This window comes from Mustelus asterias, chromosome 16, assembly GCF_964213995.1.
Source record: "Mustelus asterias chromosome 16, sMusAst1.hap1.1, whole genome shotgun sequence".
NCBI lineage: Eukaryota > Metazoa > Chordata > Chondrichthyes > Carcharhiniformes > Triakidae > Mustelus > Mustelus asterias.
Window position 1 is genome coordinate 36,093,486 of NC_135816.1, and position 17,420 is coordinate 36,110,905.

Here is a 17,420-nt window from a genome sequence, read left to right on the forward strand (position 1 = left end):
ATTTGAGTACAGGAGCAGGGATGTCTTGCTGCAATTATAAAGAGACTTATGAGGCCACACCTGGAATATTGTGGGCAGTTTTGGTCTCCTTATCGGAGGAAGATGTTCTTGCTATAGAGGGAGTGCAGAGAAGATTTACCAGACTGATACCTGCGATAGTGAGATTGACATATGAGGAGAGATTGAGTCGGTTAGGAGTATATTTATTTGCTGGAGTTTAGAAGAATGAAGGGCAATCTCTGAAATCTATAAAATTCTAACAGGACTAGACTGGGTAGATGGAGGAAGGATGTTTCCAATGGTGGAAGTGTCCAGAACCAGGGATCATAGTCTAAGGATATGGTGTAAATCTTGTAGATGAGGAGAAATGTCTTCACCCAGAAAGTGGTAAGCCTGTGGAATTCGCTACCACAGAAAGCAGTTGATGCCAAAACATTATGTTAAGAAGTTAGAAACAGCTCTTGTGGCAAAGGGAATGAAAGGATATGTGTGGGGGGGGGGGGGGGGGGGGGGAAGGGAAGGTGGAATCAAGCTATTGAGTTCATAGAATCCCTACAGAACAAGGCCATGCGGCCCCTCGAGTCTGCACCGACTACAATCCCACCCAGGGCCTACTCCCGCAATCCCACTTAATTACCCTGCTAATCCCTGACACTAGGATCAATTTAGCATGGTCAATCAACCTAACCCGCACATCTTTGGACTGTGGGAGGAAAGCGGAGCACCCGGAGGAAACCCACGCAGACATGGGGACAATTTGCAAACTCCACACAGTGACCTTAGGCCAGAATTGAACTCGGGTCCCTAACCACTAACCACAGTGCTAACCACTGTGCCACCGTGTCGCCCACGGAGTGGGATGTTCAACCGTGATCATAATGAACGGCGGAGCAGGCCCAAAGGCAAAATGCCTCCTCAGACTGCTATTTTCCAAGTTTCTATCAGAAGAAATAAGACAAATGCAAGAGGAATTAGGCTGGTCACCACTTCACCAATGGAAGACCAAGACTCTACAGACCCTAGGCGGGAAACGATCTAAATTTTGTACATTGAAGTTTTACTCAATAGAGCATTAAGATTTGCAACCAAAATTTACTGTTGGCATCTCATCTTGTATTCTAGTGTTTTAAGAACTATAAAGGGCATGAGATAGAGAAGATACTGCCATGTGCCAGGGATGTGTAATCCGGGGGATACAGTCACTGGTCAGGTACGCATAATCCATGGGGATACAGACATATGCCTGTGATGTGTAATCCAGGAGATACGGCTGTATGCCAGCGACATGTAATCCAGGAGATATGGACACACATCAGGTACATGTAATCCAAGAGGTATAGCCATGCATCTGGTACGTGTACATTTAACAGGGATGTATAATCCATGAGATATAATCACATGTTAAGAGATGTGCAATCCAGGAAAATACAGACACATGTCCGTGATATGTAATCCAGGGGATACGGACACACATCAGGTGCGTGTAATCTAGGGCAATACGGACACACGTCGGGTGTGTAATCTAGGAGATACAGCCACGTCAGAGACATGCAATCCAGCGGGATACAGCCATATAACAGGTACATGTAATCCAGGGGATACAGTCACAAATCAGAGACGTGCAATCCGGGAGGTGGAGCCACATGTCAGGGATGTGTAATCTGGAGGGTACAGCCGCTGCTCAGGGATGTGTAACCCAGGGGAGTACAGGAATCCTCCCCACAAAGCAAAGGAGCAAGGTGACTGTAATAACAGTATTGGGAGTGATATGACAAAATGGTGGCCAGGAATCTTCAGGGAATCGGTAAGCAACTCAAAATTAACACCAGGTAGAGACTGAGCAAAGGTGAAACTGTATAGGGTCACTGGAACAAAGCTTCAACCTCTAACTAAAGGACAATTAGGCAACGTAATTCTCAACTTTATTCTGCAAACTACTGGTTAAATACTGTATTAATTCTTGTGTCAAATTAAGTCATAATTACTACCAATATGGTGTCAGCATTGAACAGATAATCCAAAAGGAGTTACACACTATTACCAAATGTCTATAAAATATGAAAATAAATAAACATATGCATGAATTGATATATATTCCTTTAGGATATTTCATCTTTTATAGTGATAAGTGACAGGACACAATGTATGGTAGATTGGAATGTATATGGAACACATTGTTTAGTAACAGACATAAACCATGGAAATAATGATAGCATCAGATATTAACAACTTTTACTCCATAAAAAAGCAGTACTACAGAACTCAAGTTGAAATTACAAGACTAAAGAATATTTACTTTCGCTTTAAATAAAAAGAGTATAGGTGGCTAACATCTCGAAACTGGATAACGTAGAAATTTCATGGACCTAATTTTCTGAGTTATAATTATCTATCATTTAAGGTAACATAAGAGAAACAAAAAAATGTAATGCTGTGAGTGGTCATTAAGACCAGTTTGGTCATTGGATTATTCTTTGCTGCTAACGAGTTTAAACACCACATATATATATGAAAAAGTTTTAAATATGACTAAACTAACTGAAGAAATAAAACAATAATAATTCATTCAAAAAGGTATAGATGAGGTATTGAGTCAGTCATCTTATGCAGTTTACTGAGTATTCAATTCAAAGCACCACTGCATTTGTAAGAGATTGCTACTTGCCACGTCATTAACACTATTAATATAGCTGTGTAACAAATCACTCCTAAACATAGTTAAGGAGGAATATCTAGACTCAATTCATTGGACATTTGAGGTAAGCTAGAGTTGGCAAATACATGGGGTGCAAGAGGAGTAACAAAGTGTTGCATGCATTACGTAGAAAATAATTAACTCAATAACTTCATTGCTTGAGATATGAGGAGAATCATGCATTTGAACATACAATATAATTCATGCCTTCTATAGGCAGCAAAAATCCTTCCACACCTCAGTATAACAGAATAAAGATCACAAAATGTATATGAAAAAATATATTTTAGGACAGGAAAGAAACAATGTTGTGGCTTAATCCTTGTTGGTGTTTCAGGAACAATAATATACAACTGTTACCAACAAGATGTAACCTTAGCACATGGGGCTGCTGAACTATCATGGGCTGGCATCACTTTTTTCAGGGTTGCAGTGAATGATTTGTGGATGGAGTTTGTTTGGCAAATAATGAGTCAATGCCCAAAGACTTATTTTATACTATACTAGGGCAGGCCCTGTCCTCAAGGTTTGATTGAGTCTTAAAGAATTTCAAGAGTGGCTAGAAATCTTGAGATCTTTAATCAGTCCCTGTGACAAGGTTAAAAATGTAATCCTATTGTAATATTTTTCATTCAAATGTACCCCTGATGATATGTTAAAACCAAATTTCTAAGATGACATTGCAATGTTAATGGGTCACTTTCTACTACATCACACCCCTTTAATTTTCTCTATAAATTTAGTCAAATCATCTTTACGTACATTAAATACAGCACGATCAAATGACAGCTACATACGATCTTAAAAAAAGATTTACAATTTGCACCTTGTATTTTCTAGATACAAGCGGCTATTAGCCTCTTTAGTGACAGTTTGCAAGTGACCACAAACTACATATATATTCCTATTAAAACTGACATCACGGTGTCAATTATATACAAGTTTGATGTGGGTTGGATATAATTGCTGCTTGGTCCATTTATAAATTCTTAAAAACTGTTTTGCTGCATTTTAAGTTTGTCTTTTCTCACTGATTAATTCCCTCATAGTTTCAATCCAAATCAAAGATAGCTTACAGAATTTATATATGACTTTCATACACTATGCCATCTGCTTTATTTATCTGTATCTTGGGCAGATTCTCTTCACTTTGTTCAAGTTGACTGCTTCCTTGGGATAGTGTGTCAATGCTCTGTTTTTCTGATTGAGAGTGTACTGAAACTTGAACGGCAATCTCTTGGCACTCCGCATGCACATACGAGTCATCCGATTCTCCTGCGGGTGAACTGCTGCGTTGTATTTCAGTATCAATAATGTAAATCTCCTCAGTGCCCCCAACTGCCTGACCATCTTTATTTTCTTCATTTGTGGCCTGCTCTGCATCCTCCATCCACACAGCCTCAATGATATCCTCCACAAAGGCTCTGCAGTTCAAGATAAGAGGTGGCAGAGGAATGCTACGAGCAAGTTCTTCAATGTACCTGGCAAACTCCATCGTCTTAAACTGAGTTACTTTTGCCAATTCAAGAGTCTTTGCAGAGGTGATGATAGGAATGCGTTTTGCAATTTCAAATGCCTTCTGTAATTTTTCTGCTCCTTCCATCTTGAAGAAGTCGTTGATTGCTTTTTCAGTTTTCCTGAGGTGACTGCTCATCATACAGAGGCGAGTGATGTTCAATATCATAACAATCGTAAAAGCAATGAGGCAAACTATCATGTAATAAACACCCATGTCGCCTGTGGTGAAGACAACACGTAGGGTGACTGTGTAATTCAAGGTGCCATGAGAGCTTCTTGCGACGCATGTGTAACGACCTCGATCAGCAAACGTAATACTGGTGATGTTTAGTTCTCCACTGTCTAAAATAAGCCATTTTCCATCTGTATAATAAAGAAGGGGAAATCAGATTTTGTAAAGGTACATCATAGAAGGTATGGGGCAAAAAACAGAAGTATTTTCATTCTACATTTTGCAGACCTGGCAACAAGATTTTGCCTTTCTATGATTTTAATTACCAAGGGTAAAAGGGTGATTATAGACAAATTTGTGAAGAAATGGGTAGGGACTTGGCTGAGGACACCAGTGAAGTTTCTGACTGATAGTGATAGGGAATTTGCCAATGATGAGTTCAAAGACATGCGTGAAAACATGGGACATTATGGTCATTAATATCACAGTTGAAAATCCTTTCAGGAACAGACATTGTGAAAGATATCATGCAGTGATTGATGAAATGCAACATAAAGTTTTCTCTAATCAACTATACTGCAAGTTGGTAACAATGAGTGGTGCATGCAAAGAATTCACTCTACATGGTCGAAGGTCCCTGTCCATGGGTGAAATTCCAGTTTGCCTTCTATTGATCCACTGGAGCAAGCTGAGAGCGGTGATTGAAAGCAGCAGTGCTGGTAAGAGGTTAATTGGATTAATTGAATTGTTTATTTATTTAATTAGTCAGCTAGTGTGTGTATTTTTTTGGCCTTTACTTTAACAGCAGTTTTTCAAGTTTAAAGTGAAAACTAGAAGTGGGCAGCAAAGGAGTCTGGGAAGGGTTTTTATTTTAACTTTAAAAGTCAGTTACCTGGGAGGTTCCCCCTCATTGATCCACTGGAGCAAGCTGAGAGGGGTGATTGAAAGCAGCAGTGCTGGTAAGAGATTAATTGGATTAATTGAATTGTTTATTTATTTAATTAGTCAGCTAGTGTGTGTATTTTTTTGGCCTTTACTTTAACAGCAGTTTTTCAAGTTTAAAGTGAAAACTAGAAGTGGGCAGCAAAGGAGTCTGGGAAGGGTTTTTTAAGCGCGTGAAGTATAAAAGGTAGGCTGCAGTATACAGCTGGCAGCGTCGGGAGCGGGCAGTGGAGTGTGTGGGAAGCAGAGTGTGAGCTATAAGACTTTGGCTCACAGGGCTTGAGTGTGTGGGAAGCAGAGTGTGAGCTATAAGACTTTGGCTCACAGGGCTTGAGTGTGTGGGAAGCAGAGTGTGAGCTATAAGACTTTGGCTCACAGGGCTTGAGTGTGTGGGAAGCAGAGTGTGAGCTATAAGACTTTGGCTCACAGGGCTTAGGCTGAAAGGGCGAGCAGGGGTGAGTTGAATTCATTTTTGCACTTTCTACCTGGTACTGGCAAGGTATCTAGAGGTGATGGGTGTGCAGGCAGTGCAATGTTCCTCTTGCACTATGTTTGAGGTGAGGGACGACGACAGTGTCCCTGCTGATTACACCTGTGGGAAGTGCACCCATCTGCAGCTCCTCCAAAACCGTGTTAGGGAACTGGAGCTGGAGTTGGATGAACTTAGGATCATCAGGGACGCAGAGATGGCCATAGACACAAGCTTTAGGAATACAGGATTGAAAACAGATGGGTGACGGTGAGAGGGGCTGGGAGGAAGCAGTCCGTGCAGGGATCCCCGGTGGTCGTTCCCCTTAGCAACAAGTATTCCGCTTTGGATACGGTTGAGGGGGATGACATACCAGTGGGGAGCCGCAGTGAGAGGATCTCCAGCACTGTGTCCGTCTCTGTGGCTCGGGAGGGAAAGGGGGAGAGCGGGAGGGCGATAGTTATTGGGGACTCGTTAGTTAGAGGGATAGATAGGAGGTTCTGTGGCAGCAAAAGAGACTCACGGATGGTATGTTGCCTACCGGATGCCAAGGTCCGTGATGTCTCAGACCGTGTTTTCCAGATTCTGAAGGGGGAGGGGAAACAGTCACAAGTCGTGGTGCACATTGGTACCAATGACATAGGTAAGAGAAGGGACGGGGATTTAAAGCAGGAATTTCTGGAGCTGGGCTGGAAGCTGAGAGCCAAGACAAAACATGTGGTCATCTCTGGTACGTTGCCGGTACCACGTGATAGCGAGTTGAGGAACAGGGAGAGAGTGCAGTTAAATATGTGGTTGCAGGGATGGTGTAGGAGGGAGGGTTTCAGATACGTGGATAATTGGAACACGTTCTGGGGAAGGTGGGACCTGTACAAACAGGACGGGGTGCACCTGAACCAGAGGGGCAAAAATATCCTCGGAGGGAAATTTGTTACGGCTCTTCAGGGGGGTTTAAACTAATTTGTCAGGGGAGTGGGAAAGGGAGTTGTAGTCCAGAAGTCAGTGAGGGTGGTGAGGTATTGGGGAAGGTATCAGGGTCAAGGGTGGGTACTGGTAGACAGGAAGGTGGGTTGAAGTGTGTCTACTTCAATGCAAGGAGCATCCGGAACAAGGTAGATGAACTTGGGGCGTGGATTGGTACTTGGGACTACGATGTTGTGGCCATTACGGAGACGTGGGTAGAACAAGGACAGGAATGGTTGTTGGACGTTCCGGGGTATAGATGTTTCACTAAGTGTAGGGAAGCTGGTAAAAGAGGTGGAGGAGTGGCATTGTTAATCAAGGATAGTTTAACGGCTGCAGAAAGGCACTTCGTGGGGGATCTGCACACTGAGGTAATATGGGCTGAAGTTAGAAATAGGAAAGGAGCGGTCACGTTGCTAGGAGTTTACTATAGGCCCCCAAATAGTAATAGAGATGTGGAGGAAGAAATTGCTAAGCAGATTATGGATATGTGTGGGGGTCACAGGGTAGTTGTCATGGGGGACTTTAACTTTCCAAATATTGATTGGAACCTTTGTAGGTCAAATAGTTTGGATGGGGCACTTTTTGTGCAGTGTGTGCGGGAGGGTTTCCTGACACAATATGTGGATGGGCCGACTAGAGGTGAGGCCACATTGGATTTGGTACTGGGAAATGAACCGGGCCAAGTGTTAGATTTGGTTGTGGGAGAGCAATTTGGAGATAGTGACCACAATTCGGTGTCTTTTGTTATTGCAATGGAGAGGGATAGGGCCGTACGGCAGGGCAAGGTTTACAATTGGGGGAGTGGTAATTATGATGCGATTAGGCAAGAATTAGGGGGCATAAGTTGGGAACAGAAACTGTCAGAGAAAGGAACTAATGAAAAGTGGAATTTTTTCAAGGAACAAATACTGGATGTCCTTGATAGGTATGTTCCTGTCAGGCAGGGAGGAAATGGCCGAGTGAGGGAACCATGGTTCACAAAAGAGGTGGAATGTCTTGTGAAAAGGAAGAGGGAAGCTTATGTAGGGATGAGGAAACAAGGTTCAGATGGCTCGATTGAGGGTTACAAGTTAGCAAGGAATGAGCTGAAAAAGGGGCTTAGGAGAGCTAGGAGGGGACATGAGAAGTCCTTGGCGGGTCGGATCAAGGAAAACCCCAAGGCTTTTTACTCTTATGTGAGGAATAAAAGAATGACCAGGGTGAGGTTAGGGCCGGTCAAGGACAGTAGTGGGAACTTGTGTATGGAGTCAGTAGAGATAGGCGAGGTGATGAATGAATACTTTTCTTCAGTGTTCACCAAGGAGAGGGGCCATGTTTTTGAGGAAGAGAAGGTGTTACAGGCTAATAGGCTGGAGGAAATAGATGTTCGGAGGGAGGATGTCTTGGCAGTTTTGAATAAACTGAAGGTCGATAAGTCCCCTGGGCCTGATGAAATGTATCCTAGGATTCTTTGGGAGGCAAGGGATGAGATTGCAGAGCCTTTGGCGTTGATCTTTGGGTCCTCGCTGTCCACGGGGATGGTGCCAGAGGACTGGAGAATGGCGAATGTTGTTCCTCTGTTTAAGAAAGGGAATAGAAATGACCCTGGTAATTATAGACCGGTTAGTCTTACTTCGGTGGTTGGTAAATTGATGGAAAGGGTCCTTAGGGATGGGATTTACGACCATTTAGAAAGATGCGGATTAATACGAGATAGTCAGCACGGATTCGTGAAGGGCAAGTCGTGCCTCACAAATTTGATAGAATTTTTTGAGGAGGTAACTAAGTGTGTTGATGAAGGTAGGGCAGTTGATGTCATATCCATGGTCGGCTTATGATGAAAGTGAGGAGGTGTGGGATAGAGGGAAAGTTGGCCGATTGGATAGGCAACTGGCTGTCTGACCGAAGACAGAGGGTGGTGGTCGATGGAAAATTTTCGGATTGGAGGCAGGTTGCTAGCGGTGTGCCGCAGGGATCAGTGCTTGGTCCTCTGCTCTTTGTGATTTTTATTAATGACTTAGAGGAGGGGGCTGAAGGGTGGATCAGTAAATTTGCTGATGACACCAAGATTGGTGGAGTAGTGGATGAGGTGGAGGGCTGTTGTAGGCTGCAAAGAGACATAGATAGGATGCAAAGCTGGGCTGAAAAATGGCAAATGGAGATAAATGTGAGGTGATTCATTTTGGTAGGACAAATTTAAATGTGGATTACAGGGTCAAAGGTAGGGTTCTGAAGACTGTGGAGGAACAGAGAGATCTTGGGGTCCATATCCACAGATCTCTAAAGGTTGCCAGTCAAGTGGATAGAGCTGTGAAGAAGGCCTATGGTGTGTTAGCTTTTATTAACAGGGGGTTGGAGTTTAAGAGCCGTGGGGTTATGCTGCAACTGTACAGGACCTTGGTGAGACCACATTTGGAATATTGTGTGCAGTTCTGGTTGCCTCACTATAGGAAGGATGTGGAAGCGCTGGAGGGAGTGCAGAGGAGATTTACCAGGATGCTGCCTGGTTTGGAGGGTAGGTCATATGAGGAAAGGTTGAGGGAGCTGGGGCTGTTCTCTCTGGAGCGGAGGAGGCTGAGGGGAGACTTAATAGAGGTGTATAAAATGGTGAAGGGGATAGATAGAGTGAACGTTCAAAGACTATTTCCTCGGGTGGATGGAGCTATTACAAGGGGGCATAACTATAGGGTTCGTGGTGGGAGATACAGGACGGATATCAGAGGTAGGTTCTTTACGCAGAGAGTGGTTGGGGTGTGGAATGGGCTGCCTGCAGTGATGGTGGAGTCAGACACTTTAGAAACATTTAAGCGGTTATTGGATAGGCACATGGAGCACACCAGGATGATAGGGAGTGGGATAGCTTGATCTTGGTTTCAGATAAAGCTCGGCACAACATCGTGGGCCGAAGGGCCTGTTCTGTGCTGTACTGTTCTATGTTCTATGTTGTGCAATAATCCCCCAGCTTTAAAATTAAGTGTCATTTCAAGCACATTTAAATGCTTTACATGGAGGGAGATAGGCTTTATCAAGGCTGAGGTCTCAGAAAATTTGGAGAGTACTGATGTATCAAACACATATGAAAGCAAAGTACTCATTTAGTACCTCTGCCATGCCCTATGCCTCCATCAGAGAGAGGATCTCCTTTCTGGTCCCTAATCGGCTTCACGTTTCCTTTGACTATCCATTTACTGTTTATAAATGGCATTATGAATTCACTTTTATGTTATCCGCTAAAAGAAAAGAAGACTTTTATTTATATTGTGCCCTTCTTAACCATTGGACACCCCAAAGCACTTCATAGCCAATAAAGCAATTCTGAAGGGTAATCACTGCTGTAATGTATGAAGCGAGGCAGCCAACCTTAGCATAGCAAGCACCCACAAACGGAAACTTCATAGTGACCAGATAACCATTCTTGCGATGCTGTTTGAGCTAAAAATATTGCCCACAATACTGGGGATAACTCCACTGCTCTTCTCTGAAATAGTGACTCCTGATAGGGTAGATAAGCCCTTGATTTAACATTTCATCTGAAGGACGGCACCTCAGCATGCAGCACTCCCTCTGTTGCTAATCTATTCTCATACTCTCTCCTTTTCCCCATTATTCCCTTGTTCATTCTTTTCCCTGAATTTTTTGATAACACACTAATGCAGGGTCTATCTGAAAATCATGGAATCCATACAGTGCAGAAGCAGGCCATTTGACCCATCGAATCTGCACCGAATCTCTGATGGAACATCTCACCTTATCCCTGTAACCCCACACATTTATCTCACGAATCCCCTTAACCTACATATCTAGGGACACCAAGGGACAATTTAGCATGGCCAATCCACCTAACCCGCACATCTTTGGACTGTGGGAGGAAACCAGAGCACCCGGAGGAAACCCACGCAGACACGGGGAGAATGTGCAAAATCCACACAGTCACCCAAGGCCGGAATTGAACCTGGGTCCCTAGCAGCAGTGCTAACCACTGTGACACACCATGCCACCCATATTCCAAGTTCTCAGGCATTTTCCAAAGATTAATCGACTAGTGTAATTCTGTAGTATTATGCAATAACTTGCCCATTTTTAAAGGATTGTGCCACTGGATGTGCTTTGCAAAATATGAAAGGATTTTTAAATTCTCCAACAGCAGAAAATGATGCTGTTGCACTATAGCTTGTGAATCATAGAATCATAGAAACCCTACAGTGCAGAAGGAGGCCATTCGGCCCATCGAGTCTGCACCGACCACAATCCCACCCAGGCCCTACCCCCACTTATTTACCCGCTAATACCTCTAACCTACGCATCTCAGGACTCTAAGGGGCAATTTTTAACCTGGCCAATCAACCTAACCCGCACATCTTTGGACTGTGGGAGGAAACCGGAGCACCCGGAGGAAACCCACGCAGACACGAGGAGAATGTGCAAACTCCACACAGACAGTGACCCGAGCCGGGAATCGAACCTGGGACCCTGGAGCTGTGAAGCAGCAGTGCTAACCACTGTGCTACCGTGCCGCCCTGTGCTGTCCATTCTACAAACTTTAGCTCAACCCAAATTTAAAACATTTCCAGAACATGCTCTACCTAAATTAGGAGGTACAATTTTACTCCACAGTAGTGCTGACTTGCAAAAGCCAATACCAGCATTGCATGCCGGCAATTGAAATATGTTGCCGTCCCCAAAACTAACAACTCTCACTTTTACATTTTTAAGTACATCTTCTAATAACATAATTCTTGATATTATTTTGTGTTTTTAAAGTAATAGATCACATATTATGCATTTGTTCAAAAAGAGTGTTCAGTAATTTGTAGTTGAATGATCTAAACTTCACTCTACCTGTTTCTCCGGTTTCTTCCAACAGATCTCCCTTTGAGTTGTACCACAGAACGTTATGCAAATAGCTGCTGTTCACATTGCATTCAATTAACACACTGGTCCCTTCCTTCACAATTAGGTCACGGTGTGCTGGTAGGCTTGACAGAGATCCTGCATTTGCCACAGAACTGACCTTTCCTGTACTGACATAACTGTGATTTGCACCATGATATAATGTGCCAACAAATGTGCAGCAGTTGAAAAACAACGCTAGTGTTAAACCTGAGTACTTCATCGGAAAAGAATGAGACAAGCAAGTCTAAGCACTTGTGTAAATCTACTGTTAATCCAATGCAATATGATACAAGTTTCATGTGGACCTATGACTTTCCAACAGTCAGTTCATAATGCTCGCCGGTTTTGTGGCATCCACATGGAGCCCAGACCAGATTCTCGCATGTTCTTCCACGCTCAATTAAAAACCTGCAACAATAAAAACAGAAATCCATGAAGACATACGTATAACAAAGCGGCTTTTCATCAGGTAATTGCATGGTAACTTACCCCAGCTCATTCACATTACATTCCTTTTCTAATTACAACAAAATGATAAAGCACGTTCACTGAAAAACTGGTTTTCCCTTACAAACGAGGCTGGATGAATAGTTCACAAAGTGAGCTAAGAGAAGTGAAATGGAAATCTAACTTTTAAAGACATTTGCTATCACGCTTGTGTTTGCTTCACGTCTTTTCCCTTATTAAAAAAATGGGAGGACCATGACATGATTCTACAGTGACAGTGTGATTTTGAACCTGCATTCATATTGAAATAAACCATGAAGAAAAAAATTTAAATTCTGTAAAGTGAGATACTTGTGGTGTTAATACTACATGTTTCAACAAAACACACAGGTTAGCATTTAACTGATAATATCATCCATACAATTTCTTACACGAGGATAGGAATGATACCAAAGGAAGATGGTTGCAGTTGTTGGAGGCTGCAGGAGTTCCTCAGAGCAATGTCCTGGGCCCAACCATCTTTAACTGCTTCCATGATCTTCCCTCCATCATTGGTTAGAACTGGGAATGTTCGCTGATGACTCAATTTCATTCACAACACCTAAGACTAAAGAGCTCTCCAGGCCTATACAACATTCAGGCTGGGCTGATAAGTGGTCCAAAACAGCTGTTAATAAATGATCTTTCCAACAAAAGAGAATCTAAAAATCTCCCCATGACCTTCAACAGCGATATTATTACTTAATCTTCCACCATCTATATTCTGGGGGGGCTATTGTTGCCAGAAATTAACTGGACCAACCTAACAATTACTGGGTATTCTATGGTGAATGATGTACCACCTCTCCTTCTCAAAGCCTTCCCACCATCTACAAGGCACAAGTCCCTGATGAATGCAGCTCCTACAATCGAAAAGTTTGACAGCTTCCAAGTCAAAGCAACCTGTTTGATAGGCATTCCACCCACAACCTGAAGCATTCACTCCCTCCATCACCAGTGCACCATGGCTCATTGTGTACCATTTAGAAGATGCAGTGCAGTAACGTGCCAAGTTTTCTTCGATAGCGGCACCCAAATCCGTGACCTTTACCATCTAGAATGACAAGGGTAGGAGCGGCACGTTTGTCTTCAAGTCAGACTTGGAATTGTGCTTCATTCATCATTGCCGGCTCAAAATTCTGGAAATTGTCTTAAGAGCAATGTGGAACTACTTTCACCACACAGAATGCAGGAGGTTCAAGAAGGTAGCTCACCACCACATTTTCAAGGATAATAAATGCTGCCCTTGCCAATGACACCCATATGAATGAATATAAAAGAGAATTTCCTTTGGAGCTGTTGAGTAATTTTCAGAGGACCGATAAAGCAGTGGTTGGGTTCACACATCAACTTTAGTGTTACAGCAAAACTTCAGGGCAATGTTAAAAGTTGGTGTACAAGCAGGGAAATAGATCAGCTGGCTAACTTCACATCCAACTACATATAGCAAACAAACTCCTTGAATTACATTATACTCCTGTTGATTAATAGCTGTTAGAAGTCTCACAACACCAGGTTAAAGTCCAACAGGTTTATTTGGTAGCAAAAGCCACTAGCTTTTGGAGCGCTGCCCCTTCGTCAGGTGAGTGGGAGTTCTGTTCACAAACAGGGCATATAAAGACACAAACTCAATTTACAAAATAATGATTGGAATGCGAGTCTTTACAGGTAATCAAGTCTTAAAGGTACAGACAATGTGATTGGAGAGAGCGTTAAGCACAGGTTAAAGAGATGTGCATTGCCTCCAGTCAGGACAGTCAGTGAGATTTTGCAAGTCCAGGCAAGTCGTGGGGGTCACAGATAGTGTGACACACTATCAAGGCATGATAGTCAGGACACACTAGTGACACACTGTCAAGGCATCTCTTTAACCTGTGCTTAATGCTCTCTCCACTCATATTGTCTGTACCTTTAAGACTTGATTGCCTGTAAAGACTCGCATTCCAACCATTATTTTGTAAATTGAGTTTGTGGCTTTATATGCCCTGTTTGTGAACAGAACTCCCATTCACCTGACGAAAGGGCAGCGCTCCGAAAGCTAGTGGCTTTTGCTACCAAATAAACCTGTTGGACTTTAACCTGGTGTTGTGAGACCTCTTACTGTGTTTACCCCAGTCCAACGCCGGCATCTCCACATCATGATTAATTAGCCGTGACAGTTTAAGTCTCAATTAATTCAGGACAACTTCAGTGTTTTTTTTAATGCATCTAGGTATGATGCAGCTGAAAAAGAAAGTTGGTACATTAAATCAGCACAGGAATTTTTCTCCACGTCTGCTGTCACCTTGTCTAATCTCACTTTCCTCAAGTCCCTTGCTAGCTAATTTTCTGCTTTTCCTAGTTACAAAGTGGCAAAGAATTTTAAAGTGCCTTTCACATTCTCAGGATATTCCAAAATGCTGCACCGTAAATAGTAGTCACTGATGTTTATAGGTAAGCATGGGAAATAACTTATACAAAGCAAGGTCAGCGATGAATGTCAGCACCCTAAAAGAATTTCCTACTCTAACGTCCATAGCTAAATGAGGCCTTGGTTTAATGTCTCATCTTAACGATGTTCTACATTTTTCTTCAAACTTCCCCTTTTGTTTAGCATTGCCTTAGCTGTGTGCATTTTCATTATGTGGAGATGCCGGCATTGGACTGGGGTAAACACAGTAAAGAGTTTTAACAACACCAGGTTAAAGTCCAACAGGTTTATTTGGTAGCAAATACCATTAGCTTTCAGAGCGCTGCTCCTTAGTCAGATGGAGTGGAAATCTGCAGATTTCCACTCCATCTGACAAAGGAGCAGCGCTCCGAAAGCTAATGGTATTTGCTACCAAATAAACCTGTTGGACTTTAACCTGGTGTTGTTAAAACTCTTACTGCATTTTCATTACCAGTGGAAATGGTTATCACCATTTATCTCCTCACAATCTTAAAGATCTCTATCAGATCATCCTCAAACTCTGTTTCGGAAAAAACACCAACTCAACTCCTTCTTTCCAACAATCCCCATTCCTGTACTGGCAACATTATAATGAATTGATGTGACACCATGACTATTTATTTCACATCCTTCCCAATTCTGTCCACAATGTGCAAACCACTGCCTAAGGTTTTGAACAAGTTAAAGATTAACTTCTTAGTTTTGTATTCATATCTTTAGGTACAAAAGCAAGAATGACATTTCTATTTTTTGGTGCTGTCCCTGTGTTGCCACCAGAAGTCATGCTCTGTGAATCTGCACTTTGAAGTACTTCTGCCCTTCTCATCTATTTTGAGTATTTCTATGTATTTCCTTCCAATCTTTCTTCACATTTTCTACATTGGTCACTTATCTGCCTACCCTCAATAGGAACTGCAATGAGATAATTGTTACTCTGTTGGTTTTATTTCAAACATGGTTCAGTTTGTAGAACTCTTGCCCGAGTAAGAAGGTCCATAGTTCAATTTCCACTCCAGAAACTTAGGCACATAATCCAGTCCTACTCTTCTGAGTACTACTACTCAAACTGAGGGACCATTGCGTTGTTGAAGATGTTGGGTGGGATTTTCCAGCCCTTCCCGCTGATAGGATTTTTCGGTCCCATCGAAGGCAACCCGCAGCAGGTTCCCCGGTTGTGGGACAGACGAGCCATGCAAGACACCGTAGACAGCGGCAGGACTGGAAGATCCTGCTGGCGGCCAATGGTGAGCCACCTCTGATGTCAGAAAACACACCACAGAGGGACCAGAAAAATTCCATCTGTTATTTTTGAGAGATTAAAGCAAGGATTACTTCTGCCCGTCAGGTGGGCATAATGACACTAATCTGAACAGGAGCTGGGGAATTCTCACCAATGTCCTGGTCAATATTTATTCCCCAACTGCTATCACTAAAACAGGTTACCTCCTAGCTGGTAGGACCATGTTGTGCATAAACTAGCTGCCACATTTCCTAGATTGCAACAGTTTAAATAGCTGTAGAGCACTTTGTGGCGCCCTGAGACTGTGAAAGACATTAACTAAAATTATGTCTTCTTCTCTCACCCTCCTGTGCGAATACATGGTTTTAAAACAGTAATTTGGTTAAACTTTATTACTTGGTTTATCATCCCTTTTTTAACCTTGATGATATTGTCCTATGGTTTCTGGATACACAAAAGTAACAATATTGATTTCTTAAATGAATGATAGACAGAAAGACACACAATACAGATTTATAGTGTCTTCCACACCCTCAATCACTTTTTAGAAGTCAGTTTTTCTATCTGCCAATATTATTTTTGAAAACATATCTTTGCACATTTCTATTCCCATTCTATTAGCACAGATTAGCTTGTGTGCGATGACTAACACTTGAAAATCATTGTCTAGCTCTTAGGGTAAGGAATTTGTTAACAATTCTAATTAGGTGTATGGTATGTCAAAAACATACCCTTGTTTCCGTCAATATGAACACAAAAATCATGGAGACACCCACCTGCCACATCAATTGGCAGATTTTTATTTGTGGTCCAGTTGTTTTAACTCCCTGGGCTAATAAGCATTATCCCTAAAAATAAATATTTGGAAACTCGGAATCAATCTGATCTCCAAACCGCCATTTTAATGCGAAATAGGAAAGACTTAAAAAGAAAATGTCAAAAAGCTGTGATAATTATCGCTGCAGCTTTACAAACCTTTGAAGTAATAAACGTCCCTTGTAAAGGAAACTTAACATCCATTCCATCAAATTTACTTAGCTGCAAATGACAAACCAGCTGAACCTAAATTATTGGATCTGGAAACCCTAATTAAATAAGAACAGTTTAATGAGTCCATCGACAATTTCCTACGTTGCTCTGAGAACGGCAGTGAAACTAATAGAGGAAGAGCAATTGTACAGCTCCGGCTGTAGACCACATTTACTCTACCTCACCTCACCGCGATAAATTACATTACTATATATCCAAACAACCCAAAATAACTCGAATCCGTCATTCAGCACAGCTCCCAACCAACTCACCTCCAATTCCATTGTTTTTCTCTTCACTGGAGCCAACAGCTGGCACATGCGCACTGAGCCGTGTTTACGGTCCGCCCCGACACAGAGGGCGCTGTGCGCGGAGGATACTGTTGAGCATGCGCACTGAGCCATGTTTACCGTCCGCCCCGACACAGAGGGCGCTGTGCGGGGAGGATACTGTGGAGCATGCGCACTGAGCCGTGTTTACGGTCCGCCCCGCCATAAAGGGCGCTGTGCGGGGAGGATACTGTGGAGCATGCGCACTGAGCCGTGTTTACCGTCCGCCCCGCCAGAGGACTCTGTGCGGGGAGGATACTGTAGAGCATGC

General features: G+C 42.8%; 1 protein-coding gene across 1 annotated transcript; it reads right to left on the reverse strand.

The window, feature by feature from the left end:
• Positions 1 to 2,212: 2,212 nt before the first annotated feature.
• On the reverse strand, positions 2,213 to 17,147 carry LOC144505097 (microfibrillar-associated protein 3-like). The gene is made up of 3 exons (XM_078230910.1): positions 17,093 to 17,147; positions 11,581 to 12,042; positions 2,213 to 4,576 (listed from the first exon to the last, which is right to left on the reverse strand). Exons 2-3 carry the CDS (start codon positions 11,852 to 11,854, stop codon positions 3,777 to 3,779), a joined length of 1,074 nt encoding a protein of 357 aa, XP_078087036.1. The 5' UTR covers positions 11,855 to 12,042; positions 17,093 to 17,147; the 3' UTR covers positions 2,213 to 3,776.
• Positions 17,148 to 17,420: the final 273 nt, after the last annotated feature.